General features: G+C 29.8%; 1 protein-coding gene across 3 annotated transcripts in view; it reads left to right on the top strand.

Annotated features, from left to right (window-relative positions):
* LOC124360737 overlaps positions 1-7,463 on the top strand; it is a 30,855-nt gene extending 23,392 nt beyond the window's left edge. For all 3 annotated transcript variants that reach the window (XM_046814595.1, XM_046814596.1, XM_046814594.1), the window contains 2 exons: positions 2,914-3,060; positions 6,402-7,463. In XM_046814595.1, the coding sequence (XP_046670551.1) occupies positions 2,914-2,982 (69 nt within the window). In that variant the 3' untranslated portion in view covers positions 2,983-3,060; positions 6,402-7,463. The remainder of the gene's footprint in view (positions 1-2,913; positions 3,061-6,401) is intronic.
* The last annotated feature ends 4,794 nt before the right edge of the window (positions 7,464-12,257 follow it).

Below are 12,257 nucleotides of genomic sequence, written 5' to 3'. Positions count from 1 at the left end.
ACTTAGTGAATTAAATCACATGCATTTTCCAAAAATACTGTTTTGTAACATTTAATTTAAAACCGTCCTAATATACCGTCAATTAATGGTAAAGTAAGGGATGTACAAGAAAGTCAAGCAGAAATCAGAATCAACCATTGAACACAATACAGTGTAATAGAAATTGTCATGAATCTTAAAAGTATAGCTTACTTTTATGTACAGTGTAGCACAGCAGTCTTCTTAAAACTCTTCAACAGAGTAATAAGCTATGCTTTTTTTAAATAAACCGCTACTTTATTTTTAAAAACATTTACAGACATATTCGTGTAAGATATTCGGAAAATTAATACTTTAATACCTATATAAATAAAGTTTTTTTACCCAATTTGAAATATTCACATTCTATGTAACTCTTCTTTCTTGTGTCATAACTATGAATATCAGATCTTTCAATATGTGTAAAAACCAACTATGGGACGTTATTCGGGGTAAGGTGGTGTAACAACGAAAAGTCCTCAACTCTAGGGCTGTGGAAGAAGAGGGGGGAGAGGAGGTCATCAGCTCAGGTCAGGAGTGACATATAAGCTCTTGAAAATTTGTTATTTAAAAAAACTACTTATAACACATTTTTCCAAACTTCTGTCAAAAAAGGGACTTTCTGAAAATTTGTCAAAAAGGGAGTAGTACAGAATTAAATTTACTTCAACATGAGGTTTTGTTTTACCATCGTAAATTAAATTAATCAAAAGTTATTTCAGAGAGTTTAAAAGATTTTTAATGCAAAAAGTGATTTTGGTAGCAAACAGCATTTAAAACAAAATTATTTTATTTTTTCAACTCCTTGTAAATGATAGTATTTAATCTGTGTGATGATAAACGAATGATACGTGATAACATTGCTTGTAAGCCTTCATGTCCAGAGTAATCACTGTTTTTCGTTCATTGCCATAGAGGTTTTGGCAGAAGGGACCTGGTTTTGGTTCCTACCAAAATCACTTATTCCAGTTAATATCTTTAAAATCCTCTAACTTTTTAATAAATCCATGTAAAGTGATAAAACAGAAACTCAGGTTGAATTAAATATAATTCTCTAACACACCCTTTAACAAATTTTCCGTGGAACTTAAGGCACTGGAGACAGAAGGGGTGAAAAATGTGTTACCACAAGGTGTTTTTCGAGAGTTAACAATTTACGAGAGTTTATGTATCATTAACTGTAACAGATAACAAAAATACTATGAGAACAATACGTGTAGAAAGTTTTGTCAGCTGTTTACGTGTACATTTTCTGACCAACCCCTACTACTGAGACATAGGTAAAAAAACAAAAAAGGGACCTTGGAACACTTCTCCATCCTCTTCCGCCACCCTGTGTTATAGACTTTTAGTATGTTATACTACCATGTACCCTAAACAATGTCCCATACATAAATAGTATTTCCTTCCAGAATCATTCGTTGACTTGGCTGTAATAAAATAAACAGTATCATAATAATTATGTATACTATATGCATAATGGAGTAAAATACATTGCCTAGTTTGGGAAGATTAATAATAATATATTAACAAATAAAAGAAGCTAATAACTTAACCAACACTTAATTTAGCCAATTGTCATCAGTCTCGGAAAGTTTTCTGAACTTATCAGCAATTTGTATTAAGTTCTGTAACATGAAATTATATTTGTGTGTGTGTGTGTGTGTGCGCGCGCGTGTGTGCGTGTGTGTGTGTGTGTGTGTGTGTGCGCGCGCGTGTGTGCGTGTGTGTGTGTGTGTGTGTGTGTGTGTGTGTGTGTTTTATCATTTTAAAAACCTTTCAGTGCCAAGTACTTTTCAGGGGTGGTGGTGCTGTCAGTGACAAGCTCTCTTTTGGTGTTTGTGTAGTGTTCCGCCAAATAATTCATAACTTAATAAAATAAACATTATGAGATGATTTTTGTTTTATTAAGTAGGGGGAAAAGTAGCTATAACTTATAATGTTTTTTTAAATAAACAAAACTGTTAAAATTATTAAATGCAAACAAATGCAACAAAAATTTTATTTATTATTTAAAGTTAGAAATAAAAATATTTTAATATTTCTTCACAATTTATTAGTATGCATTTTGTTCCTTATGTACGAAGGAACAAACATACTAAGTTTAAAAAAATTATCTGTATATCTGAGTTTTTGATTTTTTGTAAATTTGGAATGTATGTAGTGTTCCACAAAATAATTCACAACTTTTTCAAAAATAAACATAACTAAGTTAGATGATATTTTGTACTATGTAGGGAGGGGGAAAAGTTAGGCTATAACTTATAATATTTATTTGAATTATAAATCTTTTTAAATTTCGAAATAAAAAATATATAACAAAAATTTTATTTTTTATCTCAATACATTCATATGTACCTTTTTATTGTTCCCTGTGTAAAGGAGTAAGTATAACTTTCTAAGTTTCAAAAAAGTAAGTATCTGTAATACTGAGTTTTGATTTTCTTCTATATTAGTGCAAAACGTTGAAAATCTGGACTAGCATAAAAATTGTCTCTCATATTTCCCAAATAGCTTTTACCAGCTGTAAAAAATCACAGATAGATCATCTATTTTTATTTGATTTATTATGTATAAAATGAGACTAAGTACAAAGCCATATTACGTCAACATTTAGTAACAGAATAATAAAAATTCAAAAAGCTGATCTAGTCGGCCTTAAGCATTTTTTCTAAATCTACTTTTCGGCTCATGGAACTCAAAGGGTTAAAGTTCAATTTGGAATGGGATTTGTGATATTTTCATAAATTAATATCAAATAGACTGTAGATGAAAAGAAATAAAAACTCTGAAGAAATTTCCACTCTTGATTTTTGGTGCCAAGTTGAGCATCAAGTATATTTGGTCACTATTTGAGTGTATTTAACAATATTAACAGAGATGTATGTTTCACAGTTGAAGCAAGAACCTCCAGATAATGAGGAAGATCACTACATGTCTGGTGACTCCTCTCACCATTCATGAAATTAGGTTTTTAAATTCATTTGGCAATTAACATTTGGCAATTAACATTTGGCGATATTGTCTCTACAGTTTGTTCAGGTAAGAGAGAATACTAACTTGGTCTAATATACGAGCAAAAATATAACTAATATCCTCTTTGTTAATTTAGTAATAATACAATAATTGCTGAATCTAGTAGAGAAATTTACTTAGTTATCAGTTTAAATGATTTTAGATAACCGATAGCTGTACTGAACTTTGTGTCTGGTTAAAGTTGAAATACTGTCTATGACCTTAGCACTATTGTCTGCCCTGTTTACTACACATTGTACCAATTCTCATCCAACTTTTATGTCTATAAGATCTTCACATGTACCTGTTATTGTCATGAATTGTCAATAGATGCCAGAATAAAACTAAGAAGACCTTCCCTCTCCAATCTTTATTTCTCCCTATCTAATGTTATTCAGTTTTCCCTCCTTTGTCCGAAAGAATTAAATAAGATTTTCCTTTCTAAATATTTTATTTTCTTTCAATACTGTATACCTTATTTTTTTCTCTCGCTGGTAATCTTGGAAAAAGTAATATAATAGCTTCTTATGCATTATGAGCATTACTTGGTAACCGAGTGATTTTAAATACTCATAACAGTGTATATTATGCTTAAACCAGTGCACTAATATGTCTGCCATGTTAACAATGTATAATATCATCTTTATGAACATACAACAAGGGGTAGGTGATATTTGGGTGTCCAATGCTGAGCTGATCGATGTGTTAAGAATGTATAATATCATTTTCATATGAACATACAATAAGGGGTAGGTGATATTTGGGTGTCCAATGCTGAGCTGATCGATGTGTTAAGAATGTATAACATCATTTTCATATGAACATACAATAAGGGGAAGGTGATATTTTGGTGTCCAATGCTGAGCTGATCGATGTGTTAAGAATGTATAATATCATCTTCATATGAACATACAATAAGGGGTAGGTGATATTTGGTGTCCAATGCTGAGCTGATCAATGTGTTAAGAATGTATAATATCATCTTCATATGAACATACAACAAGGGGTAAGGTGATATTTGGGTGTCCAATGCTGAGCTGATCGATGTGTTAAGAATGTATAATATCATTTTCATATGAACATACAATAAGGGGTAGGTGATATTTGGGTGTCCAATGCTGAGCTGATCGATGTGTTAAGAATGTATAACATCATTTTCATATGAACATACAATAAGGGGAAGGTGATATTTTGGTGTCCAATGCTGAGCTGATCGATGTGTTAAGAATGTATAATATCATCTTCATATGAACATACAACAAGGGGTAGGTGATATTTGGGTGTCCAATGCTGAGCTGATCGATGTGTTAAGAATGTATAATATCATCTTCATATGAATATACAATAAGGGGAAGGTGATATTTGGGTGTCCAATGCTGAGCTGATCGATATGTTAAGAATGTATAATATCATCTTCATATGAAGATACAACTAGGGGAAGGTGATATTTGGGTGTCCAATGCTGAGCTGATCGATGTGTTAAGAAGTAGAGCTCATATGATACGGGTGCTACCGAATTCATGGTGGTCACATTAAATATTATGAGGTAGTGTGTGATACTGTAATTACAGTCGGTTGAACTGTGTTAGCATCCATTAACACTGGAGAAGCTTCAGGTAATCCTTCCATCTATTTCGTGTGTGAGAGTCAAGGGAATTCAACATGGATAATTATTTTGGATCAAACTTCAATCCTATGTTTGATAGTCTTATTTACGATCGATATATCATTTGTATGTTTACATCTGGAAAACTATAGGCACTTCTGCAATATATGTAAAAAGAGTGTATATCCAACGTTCTTCTGTGCTTTTTTGTCTTTTCTTGTAAATAGTACGTACAATATTTTTTTTTGAAATAGTTTTGAAATAAATTTGTGATGTTTTTATGAACGAAATGTTTTATTTTATGCTAAAGTAGAGAGTATGGGTTACCTTTTGTTTAAAAATATATAAAATAAAAATTGTATGTGCAAAACAAAAAATGGTCAATAATGTGTAAATCTAGACCAATGTCAAAAATTTGCTGTACCTTAACTTCTAAGAAAGATAGGACAACCTATTTGCTTATATAGACTCATAAACAGATGTATAATATCATACTAAGCTCAACATAGGGATTAGATTTTTATATTAAATATTTTAGATGACACAAAGTCGGTAATGTTTTAAAATGGTTGTTTACAGTTATAATTACTTATTTATTTATTTTTGTAAAAAATATAGTTTTGAGATTACACATGTGTGAAAAGTTAATTTGAAGTGAAAATACAACAAAATTATAGTTTCAAGTATAAGCATGCTTTATGGCAAAAAAACACCCTGCAATTTCTCGTAAGTACCTATATGACAAGCACTTGAAGGGTTACATTTCTCTCTATGTAGTGTGTAGCATTGTTTTTTCCTGTATCTAAGATGAGCAGAGTTGGTATCAGTTATTGCTAAATTTTTATCAGTGGGCAAGATAAGATAACACTCTAATAACAAAATCAGCTAATATTATTTTAAGTAGTTGGCTTCTCAACTTGAGTTCTATCTTGGTTCAAACAAATTTAACTACCAGTTCAAATAATTTATGTAATAAATTTATGTATTTGTTACAATTTTTGTCAGCAGATAAAGTAACTGACATATGTTTTCTATAACTTGTTTTGTGCAAGTTCCAAACACGGGCATCATAAGGTAGTGTGACATGCAGTTATTGAAAAACTATAAATAATTTCTTTCCTGATGTACCTTTTTTGTCTATATATTTATTATATTTCTATGGTACTGAACAAACTTAAAATGGTGATCACTTTATAAATTATGAGAGAGCATATGAAGTACAATACATTTAAAAGTCGTTTGGCTAGTTTTGTACAATTGTTGTGAAAAAGTGTATTTAGATTAACAATACAAAAATACGTTTATAAAACACAGCCTCAAACTTAACCATTGCTTATCAAAATGAAATTGCTATTTAGTTATTGCATATTATTACCATACGTAGCAAAACTTTTATTTTACAATGGTTAAGATGCTTCAACAACATGCATGATCTAATTCTGTTAAGAGAAAGTATTATTTCAAGAAACAATTGTATGGATGGTGTGTAGTGATAACACCTGAAAACGCTGTACACTGGCGAGTCCGAAGCCTGTGGACAAGAGTATATTATAATATGTAAGATGAATTTATGACATTTACTTACATAAAATTTTGCTTAAAAATAAATAAATAAAAATTATTACCATTAAAATGTGATAAATATTGAACGTTACTAACTTTTAATGCAATCAAAATATGAATAAACTGCAGTAAGATTTTTAAAAGCAATAAATGAGTGAGAATTAAAGCCTAATTTGGTTATTTTTCTTGTATGTTTCAGTTAACATAAACTAAAGACAGAAGTGATCCTATCTGAGAAAATTTGATAGAATGAAATGGAAATTATCTACTGCATGAAGACAGCGATTATGAATTATTGTCTTTAGGTAATCACCTGAATATTACCTTTTCATCATCTGTTATACGTTTCCTCAACGTGGGTAAAATAAATATTTGTGCTATGAAATGAGGCTGACAAGCAAATAACAATAAATATTGTACTCAAATTTACCTAAAATTCATCCCAGTTATCAGTTGTAGCTCGGAAAGAGAACAAGATTATAAATATTGAAATGATAGATGTAACTGAATACGGTGCATATTAAATTTAAACAATATGCATAAATATTCAATCTCGAAAAATACCAAATAAAAATAGTTAATGTTACCAATTACTATAATTATAACATTTGTCTTTTAAATATAACCATAAATATTTACTCGGCAATACCAGAATACAAAACAAAATATTTACAAACCAGTGGTAATTAATTATCTTCAGCAGAAACACTGGTTGAAATTTGAATATATTTATATTGATAATGAAGTGATAAAAAATTATAGTACCGTAAATGCAATTATTAATATGTTATTTTCCTAGATGATTTCTGAAATAACAACATATAATACTTGTGTATATGAAATGTCCATTAGATTTTCAAAGGCATATGTAAGTTTTACTAGAATCTTATAAATTGTGAAAATTATGTGCCAGATAGAGCAAATGACTGTTAGTTATTATTGTGATAGTATATGTACTGAGTTAATAGAAAGTAATTGTTCTGACGCTTTTAGAAATAAAAAAAACCAATGTAATTTTGCGATTTGAAATTCGTGTTCTTAATTTTCTGTATAACATAATGTTGTGCCATAATTATGTAATAAGTTATTATTATATGTATTTGAATATTATGTAGTAACTTTAAAACATCCAAACTATCCTCTCTTTAAAATAATTATATGGACAAATATGAGGTGATTGTAATGTGTTTTATTACATTATTATTAGCAAGTTAGCTTCTGTTTATATGTAATTAAACCTCTATTTATTTGATACTGTTGATTTTGTTTCAAAATTCTTCCTAAAATAGTTTTTCTAAACAACCACTTGTTTGCTTAAATGTTCAAATCTTTTTTTTCTATCTGCATAATATATATATATATATATATATATATATATATATATATATTATATATAATATATATATATATATATATATATTTCAGTAACAGTGTTACTGATTTTTTGTATCACTTAACAATGGAAAAGGTCCAGAAAATCTGGATTATATATATATATATATAGGATGTTTCTGACCCTAATATACATCTGTCCCAAATGTCTACCAGGCGAACGACTAACTACAATGTTTGTATTTAACTATAGAAGGATTGTGAAAGAATCCGGATTTTCTGGACCTTTTCCATAACTAACACTTACTAAATTTTTGAATCACTTCAAAATCCTGTTTTCTTCCTAACTGCTGAGATTTAGTTTAAACGGATTCCCCACTGAATCAACCCTACAGAATTTGTTTCAAATAATTTCAACTCTATAAAAATATAGGAGCTCCAAAAACAGAGGATCCTATATTCGAATCTCAAAACTTTCAAATGCAAACACGTCATAAAACATTTTAAAGGTCTTTGTATCCCAAACATTTTGATGAAGAAAAAATGTAAATACCTATATTTGCTCGAAAATGCCAGTCTAAAGTGTATATAAAACAGTGCTTTTTTGTTTGTATTGTATTCCTGTAATATGAACCCACACCAAAATAATGTTTTTTGATACTTCATGATACGAGCTTTCAACTAATGATACCATGCATGGCAGTGTAAAAAATATTCGATCACTTTAAAATTTACTTTTATAAATATATTAAAATGCTCATAACCCAAAACTTTTTAATGGGTCCACATCCAGTTACAGGTCATACAAAACTGAAGAACTTTTACATTTAAAGTTCTTCTCTATCTCTAAACCTTACAAAATTACATCAAATAAACTGTATTTATGGGTACCAAGTGAAAGTTTATATCAACAAATTCAGTTTTATGATTTTCAACATTTATTCAGTAAATTTGTTACAAGACAAATGCAGAATGAAAATCTAAAAAATATTTGTATACAGTTCAAATACTTGAAATAAATGCCATTACTTTCCAGACATCCTGTTTTTGAATTAAAAAAACAGACCATAACACTTCTTCACGGAGCCCAGCAATTGAATTGTTGGTCAGTTTCTTATGATATTTTTGAGACGTAACCAAAGGTAAAGGTGTGTAATCAATTGATATTAGGTGATGTAAGAGACTTAGAAATCCAACCACTCCTGTTAGGAAACTGATGGTTCAGAGTCGAACATTTCTAGTGTAGTGAGATGTGCCATCTAGGAAAATTCATATTATCTCTTTGACCTCTCAAGGAATATCTCTATAGCAGCCTGGGCAGTATCGTTTGCAAAAAAGTCTCTTATGTCTCTAATAGAAGTATGGTTTTATCTATAGTAACATTGAGTCTCCGTACACAATAATATCTATAAATATTGATTGATAGCCACTTATAATAAAACAGTACTTTTTTACTTGTGGTTGTGTATGCTAAGAATTTAGCCAAGCTCGAGTGCATGGTTCAAGTGATATTTATTAGGGTAGTGAATAAAGCTTTTTTAATATTTGACTTTATGCTTTGGCCTCTTAACTGTCTAATTATTTGTAATTACGGCAAATCTTAATTTCACAAAAATAAAACCCTACTTGACATCCATGTTACCTGGATGCTACTCTCAGTTCAGGTTCATCCTTACTAAAGGTTCAGGTTATCTTCTTACAAAAGGCCTATTCATTGGATTCGTTAATTACATACTGCTTGAATATTCTGTGAACACACACACACACACACACACACACACACACACACACACACATATATATATATATATATATATATATGAGACAGTGAAATTCATGGCTTAAGCTTTGCAGTATATATATTATATATATATACATACATACATACATAAATACTGCAAAGCTTAAGTCATGACTTTGACTGTCAAAAAATGACAAAAAAGTAGTTTGGGAAAATGAAACACACCACTCAGTATGGTTTCTGGTAAATAGGTTTTATTGAACAAAATTATTACAACTAAATGTACTATATATAGCATATAGCTAATCAAAAACTTACTGAATAGTATCACAGTTAGTAAGAAATTCATTGAATTATTTTATATACATTAATATAATTTGTTATCATAAAACATGTAATTATTTATTTTACATATTACACTGAATCTTTAAAATTAAAATTTACTATGTGTTGTATATTAATTTCTTAAAGAAAAGTAGCCTATATATTCAAATATAATGTTTCTTTCACAATAGGTACAGAAAATATCACAAAAACAAAACAATCGCTTTGACTATGAAACAGAAAAGACACCGTAAAATAAAATAAGAATTAGGGACTGGTTCTGAAATAATTTAATGCACTCAAAAGAAATGAATTTTAACTGTTTTGATATCAACTCAAAGCATACTTCTCAGTGCTATTTCTATAAAATGAAAGAAACATTTATACAAGAGAAAAACAAACTTTTTAAGATATATTTTTAAACTTAAAATAAAATGATTTCAAATTTATGGCATGTTACTAAGTTATTTAAACTTGTGTGAAAACATTTAAATAACAAATATAAGGCAATCACAGCCTTGTCAGCCCAGAAGCTTGTGAGCACAGGCAGAATAAGGCATAAAAAAGGATTGGCTTCTCTTTGTTATAAAAAAAGGACCCTGTACAAAAAACTTGTGATGTTTTTTAACAGATTAAAATCAATACTTTCCAACTGATATTGAACAAATATTGTACCTAATCTATTCTTATTGAATGGTCCTTATTAATAACATACTTAACTTACATTAAAACATAAAACCAATATTTAATACTTTTATTTTTCTGGGAGGCCTTTCGATAGCGAGGCTATCTTCTTCACACATCACAAAATTTTGTGATGTGTCTGAAGAAGATAGGCCTCCCAAAAAATAAAAGTATTAAATATTGGTTTTATGTTTAATGTAAGTTAACAGTAACCAATATAAGCTCCATCTAAGCTCCAAACATACTTGTTTTATTTTAGTAACTATACTGGTCTATTTCTGTGAAGAAATTATTTATGGCGTTATATAAGTTTTTTAATAACTAAGTGGAAAGACCTTTGAACTGATGAACACATGGGATTCAACCTCATAGTAGTAGCCTTGGCCCTTGAGGATTCACCAACTTTGTTACCAAACAAAGTTCACCAGTTTTTTCACATTGATAGGAATTTACCAACAGGTTATTTTATATCACAAGGTTCAAGTCAACACAAATATTTTTGTTTAATAAAGAGTTTACGGGCAAACCTCGTTTTGCAAAATTGCCCACAGTAGAATTGGAAGTTGAAATACATTAGCTTTGTTAGGAACTCTGCTTTGCCAAAAACTTCGACTTCTTTACAGCAAACACCGACAATACACCGACTCTGATGTCAACCCTGTCTAGCGAGATTTAAAGTTGAATAGAAATATGCTTTCCAAATAACATAAATCTTTTGTCTTAATGATTTGGTCTAATATAAAACCTTTTTTTTTCTCATGCCCATTAGTGTGTATTATATTACTAATAAATGTATTATATAATGTAATGTAATGTATTGTATAATGTATTATTAATATTATATTGTATTATATAATGTAAGATACAAATAAAGGAAATTCAATCAAAATTCACATTCTTTTTGATGAGCAATAATTAATGCGTTGTTATAATCAAATGCTTACTAAATATTACTGATTTTTTGTGTTTTGTAACCGCTAATGAATACATGAACGTTTACATTTTAATGCCAAACAATAAACTATAATAAGGTTGATTTTTTAATGAAAAATTATAACTTTAGATTAAATGCTGTCTGTAGCACTTTATTATGCGTTTAATTAACTGAAGTAACAAAAGTATATTCAAAACCCTTTGAGTTTGTTTTGAACAGACACAGACATATCAGATGGACAATTTTACTGATCCACATTTTTACTTAAGATACTCAGATGAATATTTCCACAAAACACCAGAAAGCTAATTTGCAGTAATAACACACAACTTCATTCTAAAAATACTGGTAGAAAATAGAATGAACTCAAAACAGAAATACAATTAGAATTACGGCATACATTGATTGGTTATTATTAATTTCATCAAATGCAACACAAGAATCAAATACAAGATAAGATTAGCAGTTATGCATATGTCCAGTCTTGGGCATGATTGTCACATGTACGAGGACGATTTGATAAGTCTGGTAAATTTGTATGAAAGAGCGGAAAATTTTTGGAACCTGCACTGTTGTTGATAAGCCTGATATTTCTATGGATATTATAGCAAGTTTTGAATAGCAGTTGTTATTAGTTGATTGTTGGCAGCCAACTGAAGTGGTAACTGCGTAGTTAGTTCCTTAGGATGGAGAAAAATGAATTTCACATGGTCATTAAACATTTTCATTTGAAGGGTTAGACAGCTGCACAGATCAATTCTGAGTTGGATGATGTCCATGTAGGTTCTGCACTAACATTGAAGATCACTTACTTTTGGATCAATAAGTTTAAACGTGGTCATAGAAGCATGGAAGATGAAGCATGCTCCGGTTGGCCTGTTGAAGTCACCACACAGGAATCCATCGATAAGGTGCATGTTATGGTAATGGAAGATCGAAGATTAAAAGTTCGCAACATAGCTAACATTATAGGCATCTCAACTAAACGAGTGCATTGCATCCTCCATGAAAAACTGGCTATAAAGAAGATCTGTGCGCAA

The sequence above is a fragment of the Homalodisca vitripennis genome, chromosome 4 (genome assembly GCF_021130785.1).
Source record: "Homalodisca vitripennis isolate AUS2020 chromosome 4, UT_GWSS_2.1, whole genome shotgun sequence".
Classification (NCBI taxonomy): domain Eukaryota; kingdom Metazoa; phylum Arthropoda; class Insecta; order Hemiptera; family Cicadellidae; genus Homalodisca; species Homalodisca vitripennis.
This window is presented reverse-complemented; position numbering and strand designations above follow the sequence as displayed.